Here is a 17,258-nt window from a genome sequence, read left to right as displayed (position 1 = left end):
CCCTGTCATCGCTCACTTTGTGACTGACAGGCAACTGTCCTATCAATAGATGCTAGAAAATGCATATCATTCATTCTAGCGGAAGAGGACTCAGCAGACTCTTTTCTGACTGGCAAATTGAAAAGTAGCCTAGTTAATTTAAGTGGAAAACATACCCAGCTGAAAATGAGTCGTATAGCCGACAGCCTGCGCTAGTGGAAAACACTGATACAGTAAAGGATAGTAGAGTACAGTACACAGTAGAGCACACTAAAGTTGAGTACTCTATAATGTACTCTACTGTACCTAAATATACTGTATTGAACTCTATTGTACTGTACTGAGCTCTACTGTGCTGTACTTTGAGGTTCAAACTTGTGAAACATAGATGTCTATGATTGGTTCAGATTTGGTCCGGACCAACCAAATGTGGTCTTGTTTGAAGGCAGCACTCATTTAAAATAATAGCCAGTGTGTAGAATAATACACAAATATGCAAATGTATACCTTTTTGTGTACCTATTTAGGATACGGCCCCATGAAGAGAATGACATTCATATCCTTAATTATACATTTCTGTGTAGTACAGATCAGGGACCCATGATGAAATTCGGTTACCGCAATTCCGTTACAGGGTGTAAATCCACTTCACGTACTGTAGTTCAATAGCCAAAATAGATTCAAAGTCAGTGTGTGATGTCATAGCTGACACCCTATTCTTTCTGCAGACGTAGTTGAATCTTCATTGGGAGCAGATATTTTAGAGTTTTGTGAAAACGTCGACGCATAAAAACTGAGGGAGATTTTACCAAAATGGTGTTGCCAAACTTTGCATCTGCACAGTTCTTCCAGTGTTTTTGTAACATTTTCAGTGTAAATTGTTAAAAGTAGTCCTTGTGCATAGAGTTGTATGGTTTGTTAAACTTTGAAATCAATGTTTTTTTGTTTGGCATACATTTTAAGTGAAAAATCGGAGTCTCAGCGCCATTCCTTTATCGTGGAATTGCTCAACACACACAGCAATGAAACATGGAATGCAATTAAATAGAGGGGAATAGCAGGTATTATTACATCAAAAGGATACCTGTACCATTCTGATCCACCACACTGGTGTGAATCCATCTCTATTGGGACACCATGCTTCTCTGAGACTCTCCAGCAGTACCTACCTAGACTGTCCTGTGGGACACTTTCTGTTCTGTGTTTGATGAATTCTTCCACAATTAGATTATGTTTCCTTCAATTAGCCCGCATCTGTTGTTCCGTAACAGCCTTGAATCAGTGTGTGCTTGAATGTGTGTCAAGGGAAAAACATGTTCATGCAGGAACTCTCTCACATTACAGCTTGCATAATGTAGCATATACAACACACACACACACACACACACACACAGAGAGAGAAAGTGCCTACTCTTCATGATGTAAACCGATTGTGTGGTCTGTGTGTGGAGCAGGTGGGAGGCAGCAGAAGCAGTGCCATGCTGGGAATTGATTGAGGAATGGGATGAAGAGCTTACTGCCTTCTAATCTGGTGAAGACTCTGGAAGGCTGTACAACCTGGCTAACTGGGATACATGATGATCCTGACAAGAGGCTGCAGTCTTGTTTACTAGACCCCAGAGTGAAAACAATGACACAGATATTATTATTGTCTGTTGCTGAAGACTTGCGCTCCTGCAGACTGGCTTTAACTGCACTAAGAGCATAGCTGACTATCAGGTGCTGTTGCTTCTTGTGCTTGTCTCTCTCACTCACTAGCCCAATGTTGCGGCCAAGATGGCTGTCTTTGTGACTGCTATTTGTTTACTTAGTCTTATTACGGATGATAAGGACATTGATGGAAATGTGGCATTTTGTTTTAAAGGTGTTTATCTACCTGTGCAAGGTGCACAAACAAAGAATGGATTTAATGGGGAGTGGTGCTAGGCTATGCTAATGCTATTCTCTACAACAATTCAGTTCCCAGCAGCTCCTAACATCATACACTGTGTAGTTGGGACTCCTTGTAGTTGTGGGCCACATACTGCATGGCTCCCTGTGGTTGTGGGCCACATACAGCATGGCTCCCTGTGGTTGTGGGCCACATACGGCATGGCTCCCTGTGGTTGTGGGCCACATACGACATGGCTTTCTGTGGTTGTGGGCCACATACGGCATGGCTTTCTGTGGTTGTGGGCCACATACGGCATGGCTCCCTGTGGTTGTGGGCCACATACGGCATGGCTCCCTGTGGTTGTGGGCCACATACGGCATGGCTCCCTGTGGTTGTGGGCCACATACGGCATGGCTCCCTGTGGTTGTGGGCCACATACGGCATGGCTCCCTGTGGTTGTGGGCCACGTACTCCATGGCTCTCTGTGGTTGTGGCCCACATACTGCATGGCTCCCTGTGGTTGTGGGCCACGTACTGCATGGCTCCTTGTGGTTGTGGGCCACGTACTGCATGGCTCCCTGTGGTTGTGGGCCACGTACTGCATGGCTCCCTGTGGTTGTGGGCCACGTACTGCATGGCTCCCTGTGGTTGTGGGCCACGTACTGCATGGCTCCCTGTGGTTGTGGGCCACGTACTGCATGGCTCCCTGTGGTTTTGGGCCACGTACTGCATGGCTCCCTGTGGTTGTGGGCCACGTACTGCATGGCTCTCTGTGGTTGTGGGCCACGTACTGCATGGCTCTCTGTGGTTGTGGGCCACGTACTGCATGGCTCTCTGTGGTTGTGGGCCACATACTGCATGGCTCTCTGTGGTTGTGGGCCACATACTGCATGGCTCTCTGTGGTTGTGGGCCACATACTGCATGGCTCTCTGTGGTTGTGGGCCACATACTGCATGGCTCCCTGTGGTTGTGGGCCACATACTGCATGGCTCCCTGTGGTTGTGGGCCACATACTGCATGGCTCCCTGTGGTTGTGGGCCACATACTGCATGGCTCTCTGTGGTTGTGGGCCACGTACTGCATGGCTCTCTGTGGTTGTGGGCCACGTACTGCATGGCTCTCTGTGGTTGTGGGCCACGTACTGCATGGCTCCCTGTGGTTGTGGGCCACATACTGCATGGCTCCCTGTGGTTGTGGGCCACATACTGCATGGCTCCCTGTGGTTGTGGGCCACATACTGCATGGCTCCCTGTGGTTGTGGGCCACATACTGCATGGCTCTCTGTGGTTGTGGGCCACGTACTGCATGGCTCCCTGTGGTTGTGGGCCACATACTGCATGGCTCCCTGTGAAGTTGTCAGGGGCTGGTGGGAATATTATGAATTAGTGATGCTGAGCGTAGTTGGTCCTGTGAGGCTCCTTGTGGGAAAAGGCGATTCGTGCCGGGCAGAGAGGATAAGGTACTGAATGTGCATGAGACGCTTGAGATGAGGAAAATAGATTTTAGGGTGTGCTGCAGAAGTGCAGATCCATCATGAAACAGCGGAGAGACTTTCCTCCCTTTTTAAAGTTTCACTAACCTGATCCTCCAGAGAAAATAGCCAGGTACAGTCATGGTGCCGATGATTTGGATTTTTATGCTTGGCTGCATTTACATAATGATGGCAGTGATTTCATCATATTTACTTTTAATGATCCAAGAATAGGCTACACGTCCAGTGCTCTCAAGCAAGCAGTTCTTTGTGCCATACTCCCATTAGCTATATCGCCTATCAGCAGCACTCTCTGGACTGACTATATTGGCTTCCATGTTGCATTCAAGTAGTCAAAGAAACAAAGGTCTACATTTGTCACCTCCAATAGTTCATATTAGCTTCAGCCAGGCAAAAAGCTCTGCTAAGAGGATCTTCTCCAACTCGCCTGTCCTACAGCTGCTTGTCCTGAGCCCTGTGTTCTGTGCCTGCTGCCGGCACTGTCTGTCTCGGTCTATCTGGCTCTCGTCTCCTTCAGTCTCCTTCTCGCATCCTCCAAGGCACAGAGCTCCTACACTATAGAAATAGAATGAATAGAGTGGCTGTAGATTATTTTCGAACCGTCTAAATGAATAAAATGCCAGTAAAACAGTTATGCTATGTGTTCGCTGAATAGTTATCTGAAATTCACTACAATTGTGTTTGATTTTTCACTTTGATGGCAAACTTTCTGTGCTGCTACCATTCACTCCCAGTCATTTCAAATGCGGAAGCTGGTCACTTGTTGAACAGTGGCGCAAAGAGTTATGGGATATTAGAATCCTCCTGTATATTTTTAACCTGAACTGATGCCAGGAAGTAAAAGCAGGACGTGTACCCTTCAATTTGTGCTGTGATTTGTTGATTGAACTCAACTAACATTACAAAAATACATTCCATTGCATGAGCCACATCATTTGAATGAAAGTTCTACATTACCATGGCAATCCAGCAAAACCCCGAGTCGATATTCACGTAATAATAAGAAATTCCCCTCGACCACGCCCAGAAACTGGTGAAAAAACTCTTTCCTATTGACCCCCATTGTAAAAGCTAGCTAGCACTCGCTTACTCACATGGGTGCTTGCACCATCATGAAAAGGGGAATGAGGGGAAGCCCGACAATGTTAAGTTTTTCTAAGTAGTGAGAACACTCAGGAGCAGGCAATGTTGAAAAGTAATGTTTAGATGTTGTACTTTTAAAAATGTAGTTTTGTAATTTACTAAAGCAAGCAGACAACAAGAAAATTGTATTTGAAAAAGGCCACAGGTTGTTTTCCCCACAGGCCTTGGCCGCGACGTTCTATCTAATACCGACTGGGACTATCAGTTGATGGAACACTCCAGAATACAATGGAAATTATTGCGTCACAATACCAGGCAGCCACTGTGAGTGTACCTGTGAGGTTACCAGTCAAATTGCCAGAGTTAGAGCTTCCAAGCCTGTTCTATTCATTCTATTTGTTCGTTCTCCACATCATAGTTCTGCTTTCTTTCACACACTGCTCTGAGAGGCCTCAATATGGGATGAGGGGGGGTGGGGTGGTCTGACAGCAGGGAATACGGGAAATGGAAATTTGGCAAACAGGTGATTATTTCCCAGGTTCCCCAAACTAGCTGAATGTTCCAGGCTGGTCAGCAGAGAGAATAGAGCAGGGAAACGATGAGAGGAACATGGAGGACAGGCTGCTAGGGGATGGAAATGGACATGAGGGCAGGAATAGTTTTTAATGATTAGGCCTAGCCCTTTGATTCCTTTGCCTTTTGAATAGCCGAGTGAGTGAGTCGTGTGATTCACAGACTTTGTGGTACTGTTGGTAGTTTCACTCTGCCCCATCCCTGTTTTGTCCTCACATGACCCCCTTGACTCTCCAACCAACCCTACAGTATGTAGGCCTATAGAAAATAAAGCACTCCCTTGGGGCTGTTTATGAATCAATAGACATCTGCCCTTGATCTACTCTGCCCCCTCCCTACCGTCTTAGAAGGACAACACACTGAGGGAGGTTAATCCTCTTAACACACAGAAAAGCACACTATTCCCAGCTCCACTTTCAGGTCCCTTCTGACTGACTCTCCTGCATAGATCTAGCCTGGCTCAGCAGGTCAAAGAGTTGTCTCTGCTGCGTAAACACCCTCTGATCTGTGAGACCTAACACAGCCATCCAGGAGTCTCTCTGTCTCCTATCTCCTCAGAGCCCTGTCTTTGAGCACAAGTGTGTGTTACGTGACGACAAAGCTATGCAATAGGGGTGGGCATTTGAAATTATTTCACTATTCAAATAATGTCATGACATTTTCTGGGATATCCGGTTAGTCGAAATTCATAAGAATCTAACGAATTGCTCTCGACTCTCTTGACCAATCAGATTGACGCAAATGCAGAGGGCAATGCAACACGGGCAGGCTGCTTTTCTCCGGTAGTTTTTGGCTAACGGCAACAGTGAAGGAGAATTTTGATTTTAAGTTACAAAAACTTTTTCTGGTCAGAGTTTGGCATTAATCTGTGTCAGGTCCTCCTCTTGGTATGTGCCTGTAATAGCTATTTGAAGGGGGGAAATGGCATACTGTTTGTTGGCAGGGCTGACAGGAGGGCTAAATGCTCAGCAGTAGCTCAACACACCTTTCAACACACCTCACTATGTCACAAGGATCATTTAATTGAATTAAGACAAATACTTTTTTCATTGATAAAATAGGTCTAAAGAAAATACACTCACACAAGTGTTTGAATACTAACGTCCGTTTGGATATTCAAATATTTGAATAACCGTGCCCATCCCCTACTCTGCACCCCCAGGGCACCTGTAGATGCCATATAGGAGAGCCCTAGTGATGTCCCAGCATGATCTCTGCTGCACTGAGTTTGTTTGTTTCTCACAGCAGAAGATACATGTTCTCCCTCAACTCCAACCCCCCCCCTCTGAGCACCCGCTGTCGCTGCGGTAATCACATCTGGGCTGTCACCTCATTCCAGTGTTGCCGTGACGTCTTTGGACTAGACAATGCCGGCGGTAAACAATAGGAGGGCTTCTGCCACTGATCCGCCCGCCAACAAACAGCATGTAGAGAGCACGAGAGAGCCACAAATGACGAGATTACATTTTGACTCAAACGCTTGCATTAAACCCTGACTGGAAAAGCAATTACAGCCTTGTAAATCAGGGAGGCTGGCGCTCCTTCTGAGCAGGAGCAGAACTCTCTTGGCTGTGCTGGTTCCTGTGCCTCCAGTCATACCACGCTGCGGGAAGACGAGGCTTTGTGTAGGAGGCTGAATATAGAGCTGTCTGGATGGAGACAGGTAACCCACAGTGAACAAAACCTTTCCCATTAGGGAATAGTCCACCAGAACAGCCTGCTGCTTTCTATTGCAAACAAATCCTAGCACTACTGAATGAGAATCAATACAGCCCTGTGTTCAATGCCTCCCATCTCTCCACAGCTTCTAATTCAGTGGCTCTGACAAATGGCTCCGGCTCCCAGTCGCCTAGCTACTAGCTACACCAACCAACAGAACTGCTGGCTTGTAGCTGGCGTCCCCTCAGCAGGACCACTGTTGTCTAAGAGTAAGGTGTGCGCCCCGAGAGGCTACGAGGGAGTGGAGCCCAGTGTTTCGGGGTAAATTAAACCCCGGACTCATTGAGACAAGATCTCTCTCTCTCTTCCTCTCTATGTGGGAGTCGATAAACTAATCTAATTTCCGAAGGAGGCTGGTATGGGGAGTCCACGCTGTGCTGTAAATGACTTCCTACCAGCGTTCTCTACAGGCGGGCCCTTTAACAGAGGGATGAGGAGGTGTTCTGGGGCTGTTTGTTTAGGCCCAGGCATAGTGGAGCTGGGTACATTTTATCAAGGGGAAAAGGGGTGAGAGGTGCCTTTCCATAAACAACACTATGAGCCCCTCTGGAAGTTTCTCCCACAATCTTAAGCCTATACAGTGGACTTTCCATGATGGACTGAGCCAAACACAGACTCACACTTAGGCTGAACTATTGTGACTGTGAAGGGTAGGTCCTCCTAATCCATGTCTTCTATCTGGCACGAACAATTTACTTTTTAACACTCAATTTCATTCCAACCTTTCCATCTTGGAGACTATAGCTTGTGCATTATCATCTCATCATTAGAAATGCCGGAGGTAACCGAGAGAGAACGCAGTGGTTGCTATGGTGTTTACATTGCAGGAAGAGCAGACATCATTAATAAACACTTTTGCCGTTGTGTTTGGTGTTCTTGTTTTTCTTCGCTTGATTAAGTAACGCAGAAAGAAGTGTCGACCTCACAAAACTCTCCAGAAAATACTCATCTGTAAACCAATGAGTAATATCTCACGGCCCACTGCTCCGCTTAAGAGGGACTGTATTGTTTCTGTCCCTTGATTCTCTAAAGGTTTGTCTGGTAGGATGTGGGGATAACAGGGATATAGTGGCTACCCTCATCCACTTAGATGGTTTTGCTAGTGATTTTCAATAGACAGCGTGGAGTTGATCCCATCTCCCTATGTGGATCTGAGCGGCTGAGATTCCTGGAGAAAACTTTCTTTTAATCTCTGTCTGGTCTCATCTTTTGCTCGAGGGGGATTTCAGCTTCAATCTGTCTCTCTGTATCAACTGGAGAGAATGGCAGCATATTTCTCTTTTTCTCCCTTACAGCCTAATCCTCCCAACAACAAACACTAGAGGACACACTGGTAGTTGCTACCCTGCAGAGGAGAACTGAGATATGACTGTGCAGAGAGAGAATTAGGCACTAGCACTGTGTTGGGATGCATTGTTAGTGCAGACGGAAAGCCCATTCCCTTCCAATTTATCACTTCAATAGCCCTAATTATTTCTTGCCTGTTATTTTCCCATATGCTATGCTAACTTCAAAAACTTAGTTGGACTGTGCTATAGCCAAATGCAGTAGTGTTGCGATTTAAAATGGTAAACATAATCTCAGACACTCAACAGTCAACTTTTATAGATTACAGTTTTAAGTGAGTAATATACCTTTTCATTCAGATTTGAAAACTTTGAAAAGCTGTCCTTGTTTTTAACAGTTTATCTGACTCCATCTGGGTTGAGTCACCAGGGAGAGGGAAGAAAAGGATTTGTCCTGTAATCTCCATTTAGGGTTTCTCGGCTACGATTCCATTGATATTTAAGGAGGATTCGGCTTCTGTTATAGTGTCTGGGACCAAAATAGAAACTGTCAGAAGTCACTGATTTGAAGAAAAACCTTGTGACACATAAAGCTTGGCATCATTATTCTTTTTGAAAATGTCAGAATTAATGTCGGATGCACTGTCTCTCGGGTTATGTTTCACAAACCAGGGTCACTGAAGACATCAAACTGAGACGTCTTATAGATTTCTCCTGTTTAATGTCAAAGTCTATTAAATGATTGACAGACTTCCCTGCACAGTTAATATCTGTAGGCTAATCAACATGTTGTCCAACATAAAATAGCCTAAAGTCTCTTTAATCTCTTAAAATTGCCTACACTCTTTATTTAACAAAACTGTCAAATACTTTGCTGGAAACCTGCCCATAATGACCAAAACACCCATAGGAATTGAATCACCCTTCACAGATCTGCTTAGACCTAAACCTATTTCTCCCCCTTGTCCCCCTCCCCTTCCTCTCCCTCTGCCCACAGATGATGACATTTGCCTGGGACAGTTACAAGCGCTACGCCTGGGGATCTAATGAGCTGAGGCCTGTCTCCAAGCAAGGCCACTCCAGCAATCTGTTTGGTGAGTGTCTGTCCCCAGGTCCCCTTCAATCCCCCAGAAGGCTGATTCATGCACGCCCCCACTGCCATTGACCTTGCCCCACAGATTAGGACCAAATTGGCAATCAGTCAAAGCTTTCAATCAATAATCCTGTGGTGCCAGCCAGGCCGGGGAGAGGAGAGGGTACCTGGAGCTTCGCTGAGTTTGTCTGGAGTCTTTACTAGTAGGGCTGGGAGGCTCCGATTAAATAGATGCTTTGTATTGTCTTCTCAAATTGTAATCTTGTTTTGTTAGTGGACGGTATCGCTGCTGCTGTAGACTTCTATTGAAGATGTATCGTTGATGGAAGAATTTCTCTATACTTTTTCTGGCTGGTACAGAGGATTTCATCCTAAACACTGAGTAATAAACCCTTTGCTTTTACACATGATAAACTTTTTGTAAACACCCCCCTCTGTACTGGAGAAAGCTCTTAATACTCCCTATGCTATGATATGTTTGCTAGAAGTATCTCTTGACTGATAGATCCAGATAGATGCACATTGTTTAGTAGTCTCTCTGTAGTCTCTGAGATTTGGTGTAGACAAGGTGTGTGTGTGTTAATAAGTGTTGCTGCTTCCTATCTCTCTGTCCCATGTGGGACATACTAGACTGTATCCCTCTGCATGACTCCTGGGGAAATGGAAGGACTGCAGTGTTCTTGTTCCTACACAAACATAAATAAACAACCCCCTCCTGTGTGGTTGGTATTACACTACTTGGCTTGGACTAGATAACGACCCCCCCCCCCCATATTGGGTTTTGTTAAGATGCTGTACTTGCTGAATGGAAGTTGAACAATGACAGGTATTTTTCCAAACCACTCAGCACAGCTGGTTCCTCTTACAGGTATTACAACCCCTTTGTTATAGCCATCACTATCGTTGACTTTCATTTGTGGAGTTAAATGAATACTCCATGTTCAAATGACCTCGCTTCCATTTTCAGATTAAGGATAAATGATGCTTATCGTTCCACCACCCTGGTCTGTATGCAGTTGGTTGAGGTGGCCCATTCTGGATGGTATTTAACACAATTTCTGTTTAATTCACAAAGGTTAAACATAGTTAAACGTCGGCTTTAATATTTGACTTGAATTAAACGTGATCCATATCTAGTGTGTACATTATGAAAATGTATTTTTCCAGAAGAATTCAAAATGTCAATAGGAAGGGAAAATGTACTTTAAGACCTCCACTCTCGTTGCACTGTCTCTCCCCTCCCTCTCTTTGTGTGGTCTAATTCAACTTCAACAATGAGGATATTTGGTTGGGCTGTTGATAATGTCTTTATGGCTGTAAATGAGCTCTGGTGTGTGATAGGCTGTATGTGGGTGAGCTGTGCTGTGACAGTTAGGAGTAGTGTGATGACAGGATTTCAGATGGGCCTGAAAACCAGACTGTTTCACAGAGGTGCTAAATAAGGTGTGGAGTCTGGTGTGGTGGAGAAGGAGAGCTCTCTGTCTCTCTCTTTCTGTCTCTGTGTTTGTGATGAACAGCTCTCCTCTTCCCCACCGATAACACCAGTCATTTCAGACACAGGCTACAATCTCACACAGAGTTTGCATTCTAATTAAAATGTCTCCCTAATATGCCATGAATGTTCTCCTTCCTCACTCATAACTTTCCATTAGGTACAGGAGTGTCATATAACCTTTTGCAAGCGCTCACTTCTGGAGGTATGGTACCTCATTTAAAGGCCTAATACAAATTCCTCCTACTTAATCTTTTACTCTCTTGAAATATCTTTCAAACACTTTCATATTTAACTTAGAATTTCAATCACCCCTGTATAAATTCTATTTCATTATCAGGGATTTAAGATATGCAAATGCCTGTACGAGCGAAAGCCCTCTGAATCTGTAATGGCAGATTACTTTCTCTGTTTTGGAGTATTTTTCAGGCCTTTCTCTTGCTAATCTAAAGCAAATATGTTTTACCTGAATGTTAGACATAAACTGTCACGTTCTACAAGAATACTGTACATTGCTTGCCCTCAAGAACCTGTCATTGGTATATTTTGATGCTAATGTATGATTTACGCACATTCAACATAGCATACCACATGGAATTTAAAATGGAGTATGTCAGTAGGCTGTGTCACACACTGAGATTTGAAGGCGATGAAAAGTCATTGCAATGTCATAAGGCTTTTTCTGTACTGTATCATTGTATTTTGGGGCATCAGATCCGTTGCTCTCTGCTTTTCAGAAAAGTAAACTTATTTGCAAGATTTCAGCTGAGAATGCTAATTTGTTTAGAAGGAAGCCCCATTAGCTTACTTCCACAGAACTGGAGTAGACGAAGGCAATTAGGTTGTGTTTTCAACCTCGCTTGCCAAGCCTATTGGTTTTTTCTTGGATATAAAGGAGAAGGCTACAACCCCTTTAAGGTGCCATTGATTGCAGCACCTTGAGCCCCAAAGCTTGACAACAGTACTCTTCTTCAAGCTGTTTATCACTAGGAAGAAAAAAGGTTCCCAACTATGGTCAAAGGTGACTGAAGAACCAGTGCCTGATGAAACATTCATGGCTTTGCAGCAATATACTCTTTAATAAAAGTTACAGCTTTCCCGCCATCACTTCTCTCCTTCCTGCTGCCACTACAAGGCTTCAGGACAGGCAGAGAATTTATGTACCACATTTGATTAACGCCCTTAATTTAGCCAGTGAAGCTGGAGTAATATATACTGACACTGGCATTTATTTCTGTCACCCACTCTCATAACGGTACACAGACGCTAGCGAAGGGGCGTCCCATGGTTCATAGCACAACACACCCCAGCGGTGTTCCTTCTCTCCCCTGTCTGCTGCACTGCAGTCCTCTCGGCATCTGCAGCAGTGTGAGAGATCACACACGACAATCGTCGACCCTGACAACCACCCAGCACAAAGGCTATTATATCCAGGGGCCACGGTGAGAGGGAGCCCACCACCTTGGATTCGGTCCTATGTAGCAAAATGTGAAATGGTGTTTTTCACATTTGGATAAAAGTAGAGACTCGCTGGAAAATGGTATATCATACACTGCAGTTGAGGGACAATGGAAAGTAATTCTGCTTTGAAAGTTGATAAACTAACCCCACTTTTGAGAAAATGACCTGTGAATGTTTTGGTACACCTACTGGTGAGCTCTTCTTTGTCCACACCCATTCAATATCGTTCACACCCTCTTAAGCCTTAGCCTCAAATCAAATATAATTTTTCACAAAAGCCAAATACAACAGGTGAATGTTGAACCTTACAGTGAAATGCTTACTTAAAAGCCCTAACCAACAATACAGTTTAAAAAATACAAAATAAAAAAAATACCACAAAATAAGAATATTAAATAAAAGTAGCAAATAATTAAAGAGCAGCAGTAAAATAACAATAGCGACGCTAAATACAGAGGGTACCGATACAGAGTCAATGTGTGAGGGCACCGGTTAGTTGAGGTAATTGAGGTAATATGTACATGTAGGTAGAGTTATTAAAGTCACGATGCATAGATAATAACCGAGAGTAGCAGCAGTGTAAAAAGAGGGGGGGGGGGGGCAATGCAAATAGTCTGGGTAGCCATTCGATTAGATGTTCAGGAGTCTTATGGCTTGGGGATAGAAGTTGTTTCAAAGCCTCTTGGAGTTAGACTTGGCGCTCCCGTACCACTTGCCATGCGGTAGCAGAGAGAACATGGCTAGGGTGGCTGGAGTCTTCGACAATGTTTAGGGCCTTCCTCTGACACCACCTGGTATAGAGGTCCTGGATGGCAGGAAGCTTGGCCCCAGTGATGTACTGAGCTGTACGCACTACCCTTTGTAGTGCCATGCGGTCGGAGGCCGAGCAGTTGCCATACCAGGCAGTGATGCAACCAGTCAGGATGTAATCAATGGTGCAGCCGTGGAACCTTTTGAAGATCTGAGGACCCATCTTTTTAGTCTCCTGAGGGGGAATAGGTTTTGTTGTGGCCGCTTCACAATTGTCTTGGTGTGCTCAAGAAGCAGTGCGACTTGGCAGGGTCGTGTTTCGGAGGATGCATGGCTCTCGACCTTTGCCTTTCCCGAGTCCGTAGGGGAGTTGCAGCGATGGGACAAGACTGTAACTACCAGTTTGGATATCACAAAAAAGTAAAAAAATATATCATATCGGAAAATATAGCTAGGCTCTTACCCATATACATGGATGAACGCTTCTCCCTCTGTCATGGGTGCCATGTTTCCTGAGTTTGAAGAGACAGGTGTTTTATACAACAGCCTTCTGTGTTCTCTTTTCAACTCTCCGCATTTGGTGATCATCTCTCTGCTTCCACCGGGCATTCCACTGATTTCAGAACTTGGTCAACTTCTTTTGTGACAACGACACCGTTGATCGCTGTTTCTTACCATCTCTGTCATCAGAACACACTACAATGTCTGGTTCAATGAAAATATTTTTACCTAAATCAGGGATTTCTGCATCGTCTGATTCTTACCATTGCCTATATGCACTTGAATGGTGAATGGGAAGCACGCTTCAATTTTCCAGGCCATCAACACCTTTTAACACACAATTGCATTTAGAATTGTTATGCGATGATTGGGTTTCTAAAAGCACGTTTCACTCACAGGAGGTTAGTGGCACCTTAATTGGGATAACAGGCTCCTGGTAACGGTCTGAGTGGAATGGGTGGAATGCTATCAAATACATCAAACACATGGTTTGCATCTGTTTGATGCCATTCCATTTCCTCGGTTCCAGCCATTATTGTGAGCCGTCTTCCCCTCAGCAGCCTCCACTGATTTCACTCCAGCAGAAACGAAGGAGCAGTTTGAGAAGCTGTAGCAGCAGCTCTCATGCTGCCTGACAGATTTCCTCTTATATTCTTTGTATCTGTATGCTCTGCACGTGTAATAAACATAACGACTAACGAAAATACACACGCGCCAATTTAATTCCACTAAATTACACAAATGGACCTATTGACCGATAATCATCAGCAGTCAAATGTATTTCCATCAATGAATAGTCTAAAAACCATTATTTTGCAATGGGATTTATTTTCTTCTCCCGGACAATTGGTCGCGGCAGTTTTATTTATCGGTTTAAAAAACAAATATCGGGCAAAAGTCAGCTATTTCCGGTTAACGGAAGCCCTGACACACAAAAATACATAAACACAGATACTACCAACGCCATCCCGAGCCAAGGATAAATTCAGTCGGCCTCTAATTAATCAAGAAATGACAGAGCTTTGCATTATTAATCTATGGGAGTGCTTGGTTAATGGAACCTGAGGTATGCATAAGACATGGCCAGACATCTGCTCTGCGTCGTGCTCTGTTACTGGGGAAGATGGAGACAAGGCCGAGGCATGGCTTACGGCTGCTCCGCCAGCTGCAGACGCGGACAGAAACCAGGTGAGCAGACACACCCCCTGCTCCGCCCTGCAGGATGTCAGCCTGGTCACAGAGGAAGCCAACCCGCTCTAGCTCAGCAAGTAGGCCTAGACTCTGGGCTGTGGGATGCCACTTATCTATTGAAGTATGTTTTGATATGAGATGCTGCTTGGAAAGCAACGCTTTTTAGAGACCCTTCCTAGCAATTAGAAGCTTCAGAATGTTCCAGACATTTGGCACACTTAGCTAATGTATTTCACTTGATTTTTTTTCTTCAGTTGAGTTTTCTGTCCAACCTTATAGTTCATCCTCGACTGTAATCATACTTGCTGCCTGAGTCTGTGTTTTGACGTGTTTTTAGTCTAGGTCTCCTGTCTCCAGAGTTGGGAAATTAATATTAGAGTCAGGGAATGTTCTCCTAATATGATTGCCGTTATTCGGTCTGATCAATGAAGTCCGCATAGTCCTGCTGATGTCTCTGTTCCCTCATGGCTAGACTTATTCATACCTACCCTTCGCATGTCTGTTGATGAGCAATGTCAATCAAATTGGTTATTTATCTTGTGGAGTGAATAAAAGGAATCATCCACAGTTTAGAATTGATTTTATAAGTAATTTCTCCCTCACAACATCAGCATCAAGCCTCTACCAAGTTACAGCCAGAAAAAAAGAGCTAAGGTTGATTGTTTAAACAAAATCTAATTATATCTAGAATTGACATGGATGAGAGAACCAATCATGGTTTTGTATCTCAGTTTTGTGTGGAAATGGGACTCCTGTTGATGTTCTATTGTAAACATTAGGAACACCATGACAGACTGTCCAGGTGAACCTAGGCGAAAGCCATGATCCCTTAGATCCCTTTCTAAGACAGTTGAGACATGGATTGTGTATTTGTGCCATTCAGAGGGTGAATGGGCAAGACAAAATATGTAAGTGCATTTGAACGGGGTATGGTAGTAGGTGTCAGGTGCACCAGTTTGAGTGTGTTACGAACTGCAACGCTGCTGGATTTTTCACGCTCAACCGTTTCCTGTGTGTATCAAGAATGGTCTACCACCCAAAGAACACTTGACACAACTGTGCGACGCATTAGAGTCAACATGGGCCAGCATCCCTGTGGAACGCATTCGACACCTTGTAGAGTCAATGTCCCGGATGAATTGAGGCTGTTCTGAGGGAAAACGGGGGTGCAACTCAATATTAGGAAGGTGTGTCAGTGTATATGCACGTCTATGAGGTAGTTCAGTTATACATGTCAATGAGTGTTTTCATTAGTTGTTAGCTAAAATGTGATCCATAATATTGAGTAATTTGACTTGTCTGTGAGTAGTTTCAGTGCCCATGTAGTTTGGCAGGAAAATAAAAGGAGATTTAGCTATATTTCCTCAGGCTAGTCATAAACTATATTCGGTAGTCCCTTCTCTCCTACCCCTTCTATGTGAATGTCCAGATGTAATAAGGGACCTCCCTGTGTTTTTATGTTATCCCATCACTCCCCCTACAGGGGTCGGTAGGTCCGTCAGTAGGCAAGTCGGTATGAGGCTGGCTCTGATAGTGTGTGATATCAATGCTCTGATGTCACAATGCAATTGGTATCTGTCATGAGGATGATAAGTCCGGGGCTTCAGCAGTGACAGACACACGTTTAGGATTAAAAGGTCTCATTGCCCTGAACCAGATACCAGATCCAATACACCTGTAGTCATAGGGGCTAAAAGCATCGCTGCCTCTGTGGTTTGATCAATAATTCATTATATGTCTACTCACACGTGTGCTTGCCAAAGAAGGTGTAGCACTGGGGGCACTCTAGTTACTTTCTATGTGTGAGTTTTTTTTTTTAAGTATAGTGGTGGCACGCCCAGGAGGGAGCAGAGAAGCCTCAAAAGTACCATTGCTAATACACCCACAGGGACACAGCATGTGTGGACAATGCTCCATCCATTAACATCAAGTGCAGTAGAAATACAATGGGGAAAACCAAATATTCTCATTATCTCTGTCTAGCAGTTTGATGGGGGAGTTCAACGTTGTCAAACCCCTCTGGCTGATTATGATGTTCCGCTTTCGTCCAGGTTCTGAGTTGCTGAAAGTTACAAATTCACCAGGCCTCTGAAGGAGAAGAACAGTGGAGCTGTGCAAGCCTTAGGAGAGTGCATTTCAGCTCTGTACCCCTGTGAGCTAATTTACCGCGATGACTACCGAGCCGTGACGCGCCGTCCGGATCTGGGGCTGCGCTCGCATTAATTACCCAACAAAACAAGTGGAGCGCTGTGCTGTGAGTGTGTGAGCATTATCGTTTTGCAGGGACTCCCGTGTGTGGCTTGGCTTGGTGGTGATTAACTGTCTGCTCCCCACAGAGCTCTGGAAATTTCTATTCAAGAAATAGGCCTAAGTCTTTGCCAATGAGGGAAGAGGCAGCGATAGCAGCCTGATGCCAGTTTGTTTTCTTTCTGTTTGTCTTTGAGACTGCTTGTCTTTTGAGTTTCTGCAGAACAAGCCAGAGGCGTGTTTGATGAAGCGAGCCTGACCATTTGAAGCGATTGTTCATGAATGAGAGCTAACACCATCTCAATGTTTGTCAGTTTGATTTGTTTTCTCTGATCTGCTCATTTTTCTCTGAGCTGATGGATGAGTTGTTACAGCTTACAAACAGATCCATTAGGCGCTGCACAGAAGAAGAAGCCATTGCTTCTCAGCCAGAATTGCTCATCAAGCTTGTTTTGACATGGCTATTGGTTAGCTTGGTGTTCTGCTTTTGGGGATGGCATGGTGAAAACACACACTC

At 44.6% G+C, this 17,258-nt stretch overlaps 1 protein-coding gene across 1 annotated transcript in view; it reads left to right on the top strand.

Annotated features, from left to right (window-relative positions):
• Positions 1 to 17,258, top strand: part of LOC129817502 (mannosyl-oligosaccharide 1,2-alpha-mannosidase IA-like) — a 182,150-nt gene that overhangs the window by 38,444 nt on the left and 126,448 nt on the right. The window contains exon 2 of the mRNA XM_055872812.1: positions 9,004 to 9,100. Within this exon, the coding sequence (XP_055728787.1) occupies positions 9,004 to 9,100 (97 nt within the window). The remainder of the gene's footprint in view (positions 1 to 9,003; positions 9,101 to 17,258) is intronic.

This window comes from Salvelinus fontinalis, chromosome 20, assembly GCF_029448725.1.
Source record: "Salvelinus fontinalis isolate EN_2023a chromosome 20, ASM2944872v1, whole genome shotgun sequence".
Lineage (NCBI taxonomy): Eukaryota > Metazoa > Chordata > Actinopteri > Salmoniformes > Salmonidae > Salvelinus > Salvelinus fontinalis.
The sequence above is the reverse complement of the archived record's forward strand: the minus strand, read 5'-3'. Positions and strand labels throughout refer to the sequence as shown.